Below are 14,695 nucleotides of genomic sequence, written 5' to 3'. Positions count from 1 at the left end.
CCATATCCAGAAAGACAAACATACCATGATCTTAACTCTATGGGGAGTTTAAAACAGTTAAAATGTCATAGAGAACAGACTAACCAGAGGGTGGGGAAAGTGGGGAGTTGTTGGTTAAAGGGTCAAAGGGTATAAATATTCCATTATCAGAAGCCCATAGCTGAGTTTGAGGCCAGCCTGAGACTACATAGTAAATTCCAGTTCAGCCTGGGCTAGAGTTAGACCTTACCTTGAAAAATCAAAAAGAAAGAAAGGGGGGAAAAAGCCTACAGTTGAGAAATCATAAGCACTATGGGGAAAATTGCTACTGTTGTCTGGTAAAATGGATATATTATGCCCACCAAACTGCCCTCCAGGTACTTATTTTTAATGCCCATATGTTAATGCTACTCTCTTGCTTAGCGAAGCTTCTCTTTTCAGATGGTAGTGACCACTGTAGAGACTCAAAAATCACCAGAGTGCTGGGAAGAAATGATAGTGGAGTGTTAAGCACAAAATGAGACATCTCTATAACACCTTCCAAGACTCAGGGATCATTGTAGAAGAGGCAGTGGAAAGAATGTAGGAGAGGAATGAAGGGGAGGAGTGATGAAAATACTGTCTTCTAGACACAAACTGGCAATGGCTCCCACGATCTCACAGTGGTTATCAACCTACACAAGATCTTCATAGTAGGATGGAAAATGACATAAAAATAGAAGGGAGACTAGCTGAAAGTAACAAGGGATCCAGTGAAAGAGGGATAAGGAATACACACAGAATATGTCCATAACTAACTAAAAAAGGATATGGAAGGAGAAGGGAGGATGGTGGGAAGGGATTATCATCAAGACATATTATCTATATGTATAGAGGTTGTCAAAAAAAAGTTTAAAAAACCCCAAAGAAAAAAAGAAATAGGGCCTGGTTAAAAGCACTTGCTTACAAAGCCTGATGGCCTAGGTTGATTCTTCAGTACCCACATAAAGCCAAATGTACAAAGTGGCAAATGTATTTGGAGTTTGTTTGCAGTGGCAGGAGGCCCTGGCATGCCCATACTTACTCTCTCTGTGTCTGCCTGTTTCTCTCCCTCAAATAAATAAATGATGAAAAGATATTCAGTTATACAACACCTAGGCTAAGGCAATTGCTCGGTACCCATAGCATAAGTTGATATCTGTCTACAGCAGATTGTAAAATTTGGGCTGAGGTAATGGCTTAGAAGTTCAAGTCACTTGCTTGCAAAGCCTGATGACCAGGGTTCAGGTCCCCAGGACCCATGTAAACCCAGATACACAAAGTGGCTCATATGTGTGGAGTTCATTTGCAGTGGCAGGAGGCCCTGGAGCACCCATACTCTGTCTTTGTCTCTTCCTCTCACTCAAGTCAACAAATAATGTAAATTTCAAAATAGCTACAATCAAGTTTGTCATCACAAAAAATATATGTGAGGTGATAAATATATTAGCTGGATTTAATCATTTCACATTGAATACATACATCAAAACATCACATTGCACCCCATACATGTATACAATTATGACCCATCCATTAAAAATGATAAAAAATCAGCATTCTACAATTGCTGGAACATACATACCAAACACCAAGTATGTACCGTATTAGAATTTATTGGAGTACAAACCAGTCCAAACACAATATATTATCTAATTAAGAAAATATGAATATTTTTATTTTTCAGTGATAACCTTTTTTTGTTCCATTCTTTGAGTGGGGATGGCCAACACTACAGTCTTTTATTCACTTCCAAAGGGCTCCCATGTTAGACTAGCAGGTACAAACTGTGCAAAGTAATCTTTTCCAATTGCCAGGTGCCTGCGAAATGCAAGTTCATCCCTTCCCATGGTCTGTCTCTTGTGATATGTCTGTCATCCCCCTCATTTCCTTTCCATGAAACATCCCAGTCTTCCAGTTGCTCAAGAAGAAAGCCAGAGCATGTAGGTGTGAGCATCTGGGCAATGTCCAACCAAGGACACACATCTTCAGCAAGCAAAATGCTAGCTAACAGTCTTGGAAGTAGGCACCACAACACCTAGGCTAAGGCAATTGCTCAGTGCCCATAGCAGCAGCTGTTTATCTGACAGGCTTCAAGATTCAAGGCTTTATTTCCAAAACTGGCCTGAAAGAAACAGGCTTACAATTTTGTAAAGTTAAAAAGCTCTTTTATTAGTGTCCACAATGATTATTATAAATAACAATAACTTAAAAGTCCTTAGGCAATCTGAAATAAACTTTAGGTACTATGTGATCAGCCGAACCCAAGGGCATTTTAAACAGAAAATATCATCAACTCACTGAAGTGCTTTCAAGAACTGGACCTCTTAAACAATTACTAAGCAAAAGAGAAAACATACTCAGAAGGAAAAGAAATCACATTACTTGGTAGAGCCACCACTGTTAAGAGAAGAATAAATGAGTGTCTGAGAACATTCCCAGTGCACACCCATAGGTATTAAATAACAATTAATTTTTACATATAATTTAAAATACAGAGAAGAGAACATCAAGATTTATTTATTATTTTCCATCTTGCATATGATCTCCAGAAGGACTTCCTTGTCATTTACCAATATTGCACTTTGATTCATTGATGTATAGCTCAAACTAGCATTTTTCAGAGCTATGTTTTAAAATAAATAAATAAATATATGTATATATATATTCAGTATAGGTAGCCTTTGGTCAATGTTCATTCATAAGGGGTGGATGGAATTGTATCATATACAGTTAACGAACACACATTCAACAATACATGCTTGGCAAAAAGGAGAGAAATGCAATTCAAGGGATGTGGGGGAATCTGCTCATGTTCCACTCAATGGGCATAGGCTCTGGGGTGTGAGTGAGACAGAAGCTAGCAATCTGCTCATCTTTCACTTGAGTAACTTCTGCACTTTCAGTAGGAGTGTTTTGCCATACCAGGGCAGTCCTAATGGTCTCAGATATATCAGAATTACACAACACAGTCCCTAAGCACAAGCCAGCTCTGCATCTTTAGGCAAAGGACTAACTAGCAATGTGTTCCAAGGCTGGTGGCAACACAGGCATCTTAGGTTTGGAAAAGTCTTCTTTTCTGAGGACTGTGTTCAACAAGTGTGCCTCACTTTGGCTGTTCTCTTCTGTGCTGACTTTAAATCCAACCCTGGGATCTGGAAAGACTGTACTGCAAGCATTTAAAAAGTGGAACTAGACTTATTAGGAATAATATGGCTCCAAATCACACTGAGTTAGTACTGAAGGGCCTTGGCTGAAGCTTAGGGCATGTGCTGCCCTGGAACCTTTTCTACCCCATTAACTTATTGCAAACTCCCTTATAAAGGATAGAGGTATGTGTTCCAGTTTAGACACAAAATACAGTGGAAATCGAGCCTAAGGAAACAATTGTTTCAGGTGGACTGCCTTTTGTTTGGTTATTAGAAATATCATGCAGTTATAGAATCATTTTAGAAGGTAATTTTTCCACAACATGGATAAGTTCAAATACTGGGAAGCTGGAAAAGTGTTAAAAATAAGATGTAAAATTAGAGGAACTCTAGGATGTTTCCCTTTCAAAACATATCAGGACCTAGAGGAATTCTCATATGCTCAATGTATAAATAGATATACAATGTCTATACTTACAAGGGTAAATCCAAGGGAATCCCCTATTAATTGCATCATAGAGCTGTTCTTGTCTTGAACAGGGAATGGGAGGGAAAGAAAGAAAAAGAGAGAGAGAGAGGGAGAGAGGTAGGGAGGGAGGGAGGAAGGAAAGAAGGAATGAAGGAAGGAAGAAAGAAAGAAGGAAAAGAAAGAAAGAAAGAAAGAAAGAAAGAAAGAAAGAAAGAAAGAAAGAAAGAAAGAAAGAAAAATTTATAGTTTTTCATTCTGCAAAGAGACTGGATTAAACAGGTTCACGGGTACCTGGCTGGCACCACCATGTTGAGCCACATGTGTCAAAAGTCAGCGCTGTCACCTCTCCATGTCAATCATGGCCATATTTGGGGTCTAATGGCAATGACAGCTGAGCTTTGATAGGAGCTAGAAAACCTCTTACATACCGGGACAGCTGCAGTTCCTGACTCTTGAAGGTTACAAACAAAACAATTTTAGTGAGGGCTTCAGCAAGCAAGTAGGGAGGTGGAGTTGGCAACCTCACACATGAAAGGCTTCCTTAGGAAGCTGTGTGGTTCCATAGTAAGAAGCAACTTTGATGCAGGGCTCACATATAGCCACATGGGGATGGACTGAAACAATGGCAAGAGTGGGCTTGTTTTTTTTGTTTTTCTGGGCTCAAGAATTCCTCCTTTCCCTTCCCTATACCAGGAAGGGTTTTTGTTTCAGAGGAGAAAGATAAAATTAATACATTACAGTGAATAGAAAACTACATCTTAGACCTCAGGTCTAAGGGTCATAGTTATGTTGGCTTGGAGTCTTCCCATAGAAGCTCTGGCCACAGTTTGGATGGCCTTCCACACTTCCTTACCCTAGGCTGTCACTGTGCAGCTAGGGGGCCACTTGAAGACCATAGTCGTCTTTAAGACAAAGGGCACCTTGGAAAAATCCCAAATCTATCAGCCCTGTTAACTGTTGGAAATGTAACAGGGAAGGGATGGATGACCTCAGCTCTTAGAAGAAGAGTGTGGCTCAGCTACACACTATGGTGGTTTTGTGTACCACATAAATGAGTGGTTGGTTCCCAGTGGCTGTGGATGGTTCCAGCACTAACTACTTCTCTACTGTGGTTCTTACTGGTCACAAGATGATGCCACTTACAACCTCTGATGGCATCTTCAAACTGGTAGGAACTTTGGCTGTCAGTGGGATTTTGTGAATATAAGTGCACAAAGAAAGACAAAATTCATGCTTTCCTTTCTTCTTTCTTTGCTCTTCTACCAGTCTGAGAGTGGCTCAGTCTGTGGAGATGTAGTCAGGTTAGCACTCTTAAGGACAGCCTTTCAGCCACGGGGTGGGATACCCTCCCATCTGGAAATGGATTATTCAAAGGCACAAGTGCCACATCTATGAGGTCATGGTGACACTTTTATAGGTTTTCCATTTTTGTCATACTGGTATACCAGCATCTTGATACAGTGTGAGTTTGCTGGCGAGATCCAGGGACTACTTGTTATGGAAAAGTTATGGTTGGTATAGAACTGCACTGGCTGCTTCTGGCACTTGAAGAAGGCCTTGAGCGTAGCAGCTGCCATGGTGCGGAACCGCTTGCTGATGAAGCAGTAGAGGAAGAAGTTAATGGCTGTGTTCAGAAGGGCCAGCATGTTGGCGATGTCTGACATGATGTGTATCAGCCAGCGGTTCTGGATGGGTGCCCCGTAGATGTGGTAGAGAATGATGATGATTCTGGGGGCCCAGAGGGTGGCGAAGATGGAGGTGATGGTGAACAAGATGGCGGTGGTTTTCCCTGTGGAGTAGCCACGCAGGCGAAAATTACTCTTCCTCCTGAGCTTGTACACAATGATGGAGTTCAAGATGAAAAAGATGGAGCAGGGTACCAGGTATACGGTGAAGCAGTGGACCCAGACAAGAACGTGATGGATGGAGGTGCTGATGTAGTCTTCAGTCCAGATGTTGGGCCACCAGTAGTAGGGGATGCTGGTCAGGAAGCAGATGATGTAAACACTGATGATGACTTTCCGCGTCCGGGCTGGGTAGGACACAGTGTGGTATTTGAGTGGGTGGCAGACAGCAATATACCTGTCAATGGTTAATGGGACCGTAATCCAAATGGAGGTGTGGATGGATGAGAACTCTAGCACTTCTATGATCTTGTCAGGGATCGGAGGCATATGCATTTTCAGAATGAAATCTTCCAACAGGAAATCCACAAACACGATGAAAAAGAGGACCAAGATGTCAGCTGCAGCAAGTGCCAGGAGATAGTTGTAGGAGGACTTCTGCCTTCTGGCCACCAGCTGAGAGAGGATGATGACTGTCAAGATATTTGCTGAGGAAAGAAGAGAATTAGGTTTACCTCTGAAGTGACAATGACTGCTGACTACTAAGGAAGCCCTGGACTTATATTTTCTGGGACACTCCAATGGAAGTCAAAGGATTGAACCAATGTTTTGGAGGGGGCAAACTCTATATACTAAATTTCACCTCAAATGAACAGCTGGATACAATTTTAAATTTTTGCTTAAGCGATGGTGTCATTGTCTTCCTTTAGAAATGAAACTGGGGCCCTGAGTCCTAAAGGGACTCAGAGTCATACAATTGTGATTCATGGTGATAGAAACCAAATTTGAATCCTCAATACCATATGTTGTGGTTTTGTTTGACTGACTGCATGAAGCATACAGAGATGGGATGCCCCTTCCTGCTCTTTCCTCCAAGAATCCCAAGCTACATTTCTTCCTTCCTTCCTTATTTCTTTCTTTGTTTTTTCTTTCTCTTTCTTTCCTTTATCTTTCTCCCCTCCCCTCCCTCTTTCCACATTTCTTTCTTCTTTCTATTTCTCTTTTTCCTTTCTTTCTTTATTTTCTTCCCTTTCCCCCTTTGTTCTCTTCCCTCTCTCCCTCTCCTTCTCTCTTCCTTCCTTACTATGGTGATGCTGGGAATGGAATCTAGGGCTTTATGCAACCTAGGCACACCTAGGTACCACCACTGAGCTACATCCCAAATAGCATAACCACTTAAGAATATTTTTAGATGTTGGGCATGGTGGTTCATGCCTTTAATCCCAGCACTCAGGCAGCATAGATAGGAGGATTGCTGTGAGTTCAAGACTACCCTGAGACTACATAGTGAAGCCCAGGTCAGCCTGGGCTGGAGCAAGACCCTACCTCAAGAATCTTTTTACAACTTAGATTCTGGGACTTTTCCTTTTTATGTAGTTTTAGACTTGAAATAGAAAACATGACCACAACATTCACATCAATTTTAAAAGAGAATTATATTGAATTTTTGGAAAGTGATATAGATACTCAGTATGTAATAAAAATAGTGATAGAGAAATAAAAGTTTCTCTTCTACTTTTATTCTCCAACTATCAATCAATGTTCAGTAACTTTAGGGAAATTGCAGCTAACAAATAATTGGCATATATCTATACCCATATCTCATGCCTGCAAATGGTTTTTGCACAAGCAGTAGCAATGTATTCTTGCTCCCAGGGTCAGATTGGTGTTGAAAATACATGTAAAATTTCTCATCAGTTTTATAAACAAGTTATTAGAGATGCAATCCAAGGTGATATTCCAGTGGAAAAATATCTGAAAGTTATTCTAAAGTAAGATAATGTACTCATTCATTCTTATAACCAACTCTGAAATTTGAACATTGTTGATCCTGATTTGCAAATAAGGGTCTCAGAGCTCTTATATTCTATTCCTGAGGTCCAGTGACAAAGCTGGTATGTGCTGTCTCTTCTGCTCCTTTCCATCCATCATTTAAATTATTGCACAGAATGGGTATAGTGGTGAACACTCATAGTTCCAGTGCTTGGAAGGCTGAGGCAGGAAAATTTCTATGAGTGTGGGGCCAGCCATGGTAACATGGCAAGACCCTGTGTAAAAAACATCCCCATCAGAATTATACAATAGTTCACACATAAAACATCTGAGAGTAAACACACACAACCATCTTGGTATATGCATCACTCAAACAAATTTTAACATTTTGTTGTATTTGCTTCATCCCTTTGAACTTGCTCTTAAAATATCCCAAGTAACATTCTTCCCTCCTTTAATCTTTCTCTCTCTAGAGGTGACTGGTACCTGCAGGCCATGTTTGTCTGCTTTGGCTCTTGTCCTTATTCTATTATTCTTTCTATTCTGTTCCACTCCATCCCATTGTATTCTACTCATGTGCTACTCTAGTTATTCAGCATTAGATTTTTGAGACTTACTCACATTGATACATGGAGGCTCTTTTAACAATAATATAGCATTTTATAAACTTACTGCAATTCATTTACATATAGATTACATAAAATTTTAGTTATTTCAGGATTTTGCTATTATGAACCACCATAGTTCATAGCTAAATATGACTGTCTCACTGTCCCAGAAAAGTACTTATATATGAGAGTTTTCTAGGAAGCATATACAAGTATATATTTATTATGTATTAGAATGTATGTGAGTTGGTTTCTTTTTGCTGTGACCAAGCACTTGACAAGAAACAACTCAAGAGAGGAAGGTTTATTTTGGTTTGTGGTTCAAGGGGATACAGTCCTTCATGGCAGGAAAAGCATGGTTTCAGGACATGAGATGACTGGTCACCCTGCATCTGCCGTCAAAAAGTAGAGAGGGGACAGGAAATGAGGCTAGGCTATAAATCCTCAAGGCACATTTCCACTCACTCATTTTCTCCCTCTAAAGATGCCACAACTTTCCCAAACATCACCACCCACGTGAGCACCAAGTATTCAAAGACATGAGCCTATATGGGGGACTTTTCACATTCAAACCACAACAGTATGAATCTCCTATGTTTATTAAATTTTGAGAATTAACAGTAACTTGGTTTTTACTAATTTACATTACCAACAAAAGAATATGAAAATTTTGGCTCAGCTGCTCCATACCTTCTACTAATTGATATTGCCAGTTACACATATATTTTTTAGTCTGTTGTTCTTGCTTTTATCCAAAGCACTCTGAAATAACATTCAAACCCAGGACTAATGTTTACATTACAGATTCATGAATAGTATTGACATTTATTCCTAGTGGAGTGGGAATCCATTCTCTTGGCTATGTTTCACTATAACGGAGAAATGTGTATATTCCTTGAAGCCTGTCCTTCAGAAAAGATGACCACTAAAGCACAGTTAGCTCTACTTATTAGCCAGGCATCAAACAAGCTCATACACTCAACAATGCATTTATGAACCTCGTCAGAGCTGTGTATGGAAAGACATGGTGCATAAAATAGATATTGTCCATCTTGCCTTCATGAAGCATGGGCTTTACCAAAGAAACCACAGGACCAAGCATAACTCTAAGTGAGAGGGTTAGGAAAGAATGGTAGTGATCAGAAAATACTTTGCTGAGGGAGTGTGTTTAAGTAGGAAGGGAAACAGGCAAAAGTGTTGGAGAAGAACCATCTCACGTGAATGAAATAGCATGTGCAAAGGCCCAGAGGTAGGGAAAGCATGAAACACTGAGCACATTACATCAAAGAACATTCATATTGATTTGTTCTTGGTCTGCAAGCGATTTTTACATTTAATAGCTTTTTTTTTTTTTATTAAACAGCCTTTCTGTGTTCTCTTATAAAGCATTTCAGAATGTTTTATTCATCCTGAAATCTTTTCAGAAACTATTTAGTATGTACACTTGTGGGCCAAGGTCCACACATGGGCTGATGGTGGAGACACATCAGTTCTGCAGATAGTCAGGGTCTCTATGCAGAAGGCAAAAATAGCAGACATACGAAACACGAAAGAGATGAATTAGAACACACTCAGAGAACACAGAGTGGCTAGTGAGGAGATGCAGAACACAAGGCAATGACCTCGGAATAGTGTCTGGGTTGAAGGTTCTATTCCCTGCTTGTACTGACTTAATCACTTTTGGTCAGAGCTTCCCAGATATGAGGCTGTAAAATAAGGTCTGAGCTCTTCTATGGCACCAATGGCAAGAGGGACTCAATGGCTAGACTATAGAACCTGGGACTGAGATTCCCGGGGTAGATTCTGCTACCTACTGGCTCTTAGATTATAAGCAAGTTTATGCCTCTGTGTTTAAGTTTTCTTCCTTATCAAATGGGATTAATAAAAATATCTACCTCAATAATGTTATTCTGAGATTAAAAATGACGTGAGACAATATTTATAGAGGGTTAGAGCAGTCCTGGGCATGTGTTCAATATTCGTTCAACCAAATATTAACTGGGCTGCTGTGCATGTTGGGCATCGTATGGGGTGCTGCAGTCATGGAGCTTAGCACAATAGACAAGTTCCCTTTTGTCACAGGAATAATAGTACAGTGAGAGAGACAGATAAATTTTTTAAAGTATATAAATAAACACATGAAAATGCACAAGAGAATTTTAGGTCATGATACCATGAAGAATAAAGCCAAGGGATGAGATAAGTTGATAGAGGAGTTATTTTTAGAGCAGAATTGACATTTGAGCTTAGCTAAGGATAAGTAGAAGGGATCTGCCATGACAGGAAAAAGGTCTAGTCAGTGAGAATGGCAAGTGTAAAGCAAAGGTCCCGGGGAGGGAATGCGCTTGGTCTGCTCATAGAACAGAAATAAATAGGAAAAGTTTCCATTTTTCAGATGAGGAAATGGAGGCCTGTATGAGGCAAGTGAGGGATTCCAGCTCTGTGGGACTTTATATTGTATCAATTCTGTTTTGTTTGTTTTGGGTCATATGTGAGGGTTCTCAGTTGATTCCTCAGATTTAGAAAAATATCACCATTTCTCATGACCTCTTTTTCCCTACCCACAGAACAATGCCCACATGACCTCCATGTTTCTGGCCTTCACATCTACAAGGATATATGGAGGGATACATACTAAGGTCTTTCCAGAAATTGGGCTAAACATATTCTGTAGAGATTGACTTTTGCCACTGTCTCTTCCTCCCAAGCTGAACCTTGTTCGAAGCATGGTGCTAAAAATTCTTCAAATCAAAACTCTTCAAAAATATTCCAGTCCCACCTAATGAATGCTTTAAGTCAGACAAGGAATCAACTCCGCACCAAATTGCAAGGTATTCATAGTTGACATTTCCTGAAGTTTCTAGCAATTACCTCTTTTAAGAAACTAGTCTGTAGACGCTGAGTTCCCCATCATTTCTTTTGTAAAGGTAGACTAATATCAAGAGCACACAGAAGGTGTTGAGGTGAGCTGCTATGAACCAGGGGGGACTGTGCATTGAGCTTCTATAAAAGAAATGAGGTGGAGACTTTTTTTTTGCATGTGTGTGGGGGGGGAGGGGCAGTGAGAAGACAACCTCAGGTGTCATCCTCAGAAATGCCATTCACCTCCTTAGAGACAGGGGTTCTCATTGGCCTAGAGCTCATCAATTAGGCTATCCCGGTTATCGGCAAATGCCAGGAATCTTCCTGTCTTTGCCTCCTCAGTCCTGGGATTACAGACATGCATCCTCATGCCTCACATTGAAGTTTGTACTTGGGAATGAACTCAGCACTTTACCTGCTAAGTTATTTCCCCAGCCTCTGGCAACCTTAACTCTCAATACCCGACATTTGCTATGACTTTCCATATGAAAAAAAAAAAAAAACAAAAAACCTTTTGCACAGAAACAAAGTGGTGTTGACAGGCTCTATGTGAATTTGTAAGAGTGCATAAACTAAGAGATCCAAACCAATAAGGCCTGAATTACACACTTCACAGCCTTTCAAATGAGGCGCCCAAGGACTCTGCGATTGGAGAGATCAAGCCAAACCTACCCAAGCCAGTCTCAGTGAGCAATATCAAGGCCACTTAAAAAGCAAACCCTCTCTGACCTGGTACTGTTGGATGGATGTGAGCTCAGCTCCATGCACCAGAAAGCCCATGGTTTCATTTTTTTTTTTTTTAAATTACACATTACTTTTTATTTATTTATTTTGCTTGCTTGGGAACATTTTATTTTTAAGTTCATTGATTTTTTTAATAAAAAGGTTGTACCTATTATAGCATCTTTCTCCCCTCACCCCAATTCTGTTGAGTGCCTTCAGGGGAGTTATTGGTATTCATTGTGGGGTCTAAGAGTCCTCAGTTAGTCCCTGAAGAGATGGGGAAACATGATGTCTCAGGCTATTCTCACCTACCCTGAGGCTCTTAAAATCTTATCTATATTATAACAAGTTATACTATTTTATCTGCTCGCCCCTGCTTCTGTTTCCCTGGAGGCCCTCCTCAGTGGGGTCATAGTGTTTTCTGTGGGGTTCCTTTCTTTTTCGTTTTCTATATATTGCAGCTGTGTTCAGACTTGAGAGCATCTGGGGAGTAGCTGAGAGAATGCCACAGATCTAGTTGTCAGATTGTACCACCCAATAGTCTGCTAGCTGGGGGAGAAAGGACCAGGGTCTTTCAGAGGTGCCTTTGGTGTCTGTGATGGCTTTGGGGTCCCTGCAGGTCCTCGGATGGGGAGACAGAGCACTGACTGGTAGTTCTAAGTTCACATTTCTTAGTTCTGATATTTTCCAATTTTGTCTATAACAGTTAATTTTTCAATGACAAAAGTAAGACAGTTGTAAAAACTTAAGCATTATGTGAGTGCATAATGGTATGATTAGCTCACTTTCATTGAACATTCAACTTTGCCCAGAACACTTCATGGCATCTCACCTAAGCTTACATATTATTGGAGGTTAGTGTTATGTTTCAAGAACCTTGAGGTTTAGAGAAGTAAGTCCCTTGCTTGAGGTCACACAGTTAGAGGGTAGTGAGCTAGGAGATTAAACCAGATATTTTGTCTTCTGAGTTTAAATATTTAATTAGGACATTGGAAATTAGGTGGAGAAAGTCTGCCAATACCTAGAGATAATGTGGCTGCTGACCTTGTAGATGGTCCTCAATATACCTCTTGGAACTCAAGCCCTGACACTTCCATGCCTGGAGTTGGATCTGACCCTGTGTTGCTTGACCAACAGTGGGTGGCAGGAATGACACTGTATCACTACTGAGGTTTGGGTCATATATGAGCCTTTGAAATACTTGCTCTGATACCATAGTTTCTTCTGGGGTCCTGACTGTGATCCTATTGTCTTCATGCTACTTGGAGAGGCCATCATGTTGAGATGCTCATTTGAACCCCTAGCCAACATCTGTTATCAATGGTCATCTGGGGAGAGAGTCACTATCTTGTACTAAAGTTCACTGCAGTCCCACATGCTTCTTGGGTGCAACTGCCTGAGGCCTGAATCCAGACCCACTCAGTGGAGCCCTATCAGTCCAAGAACTGTGACAATTACAAGTCATTGCTTTCAGCTTCCACATTTTGGATGGTTTGTCATGTTACAATAACCAGACATCTGTTAGAATCTCTAAGATACTATGTGCACAATAATATAATTGGTGGTAAATGTTGGCACCACAAAATGGATTATTCAGGAATACCACTGTACAACTTAATTATTCTACTTGGAGACAAATCACAGGTTTTATTTTTTATATCAATATTATTAAGGAAATACTTTTCAATTTTTGGACAGTATTCATTGTTATTTCCTTTGGGGAGCTTACAATGGAACTTCTTTAAGCATTTTTGTGTCTTTTGTAAGATAACTTCCTCCTAAATAGAGATACTCTTTTCCTACCTCTCTGTCCTTTTCCCTCTCTCCTAAGATAGCTAAAAGACTTTGTAAGAAGAAAAGGTGATCAGGCTGTAACTATAAAAAGTTTAGTACTTCCGGTTAAGATGGCAGAGTAGGTACCACGCCAAAGCAGCCTGGGGGGAAAAAAGACCAAAAAAACTCAGCAAAATATACACTTTTACTAAAAAGTGAGGTGTATAGGAAATTGAAGTGGCAGCGGAGAAGTAGAAGAGATCCAGAGCATCCAGAGCCCACACAGGTCGGCAAAAGTGGCTCCATCAACTCGGCCAACCGTGGCAGCGGCGCACTAGAAAGCCGCCAGGCTTGGCTTCAGCCACAGAAAAAGCCAGGTGCGGGAGCTTCCCCTCACACCGGTGCTCTCTGCAACTCAGGACACATGAAGGGAGAGTGGCAGTGAGCAACGGAGGAGCAGACCGCGAGGTAGAAGAACACGTGGAGCAGTGAGAGAACCAGAGCAGCTGCGGCTCCCTCCCTTTCTCCACTGCCTGAGCCCAGCTCCAGCGAACAGAGCAGCGGTCCCAGGACCCGGCCACATCAACTTGAGCCGACAGCGGGACCCAAGCAGGAGCAGAGTTCGGCAGCAACATCAGTGGCTCCAGCACCAGTAACAGCGGCCCCAGCAGAGGCAACTCCAGTCGCAGCAGCAGTGGCAGACCCAGCAGCAGCAGCTTCTGTGGGAGCAGTAGCAGTGGACACAGCAGCAGCAGCTTCAGCAGCAGTGGTGCTTCCAGCAGCGGCAGCTACAGCAGCAGCAGAAGCAGCAGCAGTGGTGGGTCCAGCAGCAGCAGCTTCAGCAGCAGCGGTTACAGACCCAGCAGCGGCAGCTTGAGCAGCAGTTCCAGCAACAGGGGTGCTGAACTGCAGGGCCACACTTGCCAGGCTGTTTGCCCCGCAGGAAAAGCCAGTGCCCAGCTCCAAAAATCAGAACAGCAGCCTGACGACCCAGGCAGCAATTTGACTGAGACCAAAATCATCCAAGGTAACTGGGATTGCACCAGGGAAGGGTCTCACTTGGTTGCAAGCTGACTTGGATCCCTCAACAAACCATAAATCCTAGCCTCTTTGTTGATAGAGGATATGGTCATTATAATAACTACTCCTGCATACATACTCGGGGCTGTTTTTGATTGAATGTGTACAGTGTTTAGTTAAACTTTAGAATCTACCTGTATTTTATTCCACTCAGCCTGCTTGAATACTCCTATAACAGGGAAACTCAACCCCTAAGAACATCTTTGTAGATACTCTGAGAGTCTTAAGAGCCACACCTAACATCTTCAGCTCCTACCCTGAAAATATATTAATTACATCAAATCAATTGATACAGCTAAGAATACCCAGCTAGCTAGAAAATCCAAGCATTAACTTAATCCAAGATGCAAAAATATATACATTATAACACAAGAAACACTAAAAAGCAAGATGATATAAATCCACCTAAAAGTATTAATG

General features: G+C 41.3%; 1 protein-coding gene across 1 annotated transcript in view; it reads right to left on the bottom strand.

Moving 5' to 3' along the window:
• Nucleotides 1-1,435: 1,435 nt before the first annotated feature.
• The window catches only part of Gpr139 (G protein-coupled receptor 139), a 50,790-nt gene continuing 37,530 nt past the window's right edge, over nt 1,436-14,695 (bottom strand). The window contains exon 2 of the mRNA XM_004665438.2: nt 1,436-5,944. Coding sequence (XP_004665495.1) covers nt 5,010-5,944 — 935 coding nt within the window. The 3' untranslated portion in view covers nt 1,436-5,009. The remainder of the gene's footprint in view (nt 5,945-14,695) is intronic.

Source organism: Jaculus jaculus, chromosome 2, assembly GCF_020740685.1.
Source record: "Jaculus jaculus isolate mJacJac1 chromosome 2, mJacJac1.mat.Y.cur, whole genome shotgun sequence".
NCBI lineage: Eukaryota > Metazoa > Chordata > Mammalia > Rodentia > Dipodidae > Jaculus > Jaculus jaculus.
The sequence above is the reverse complement of the archived record's forward strand: the minus strand, read 5'-3'. Positions and strand labels throughout refer to the sequence as shown.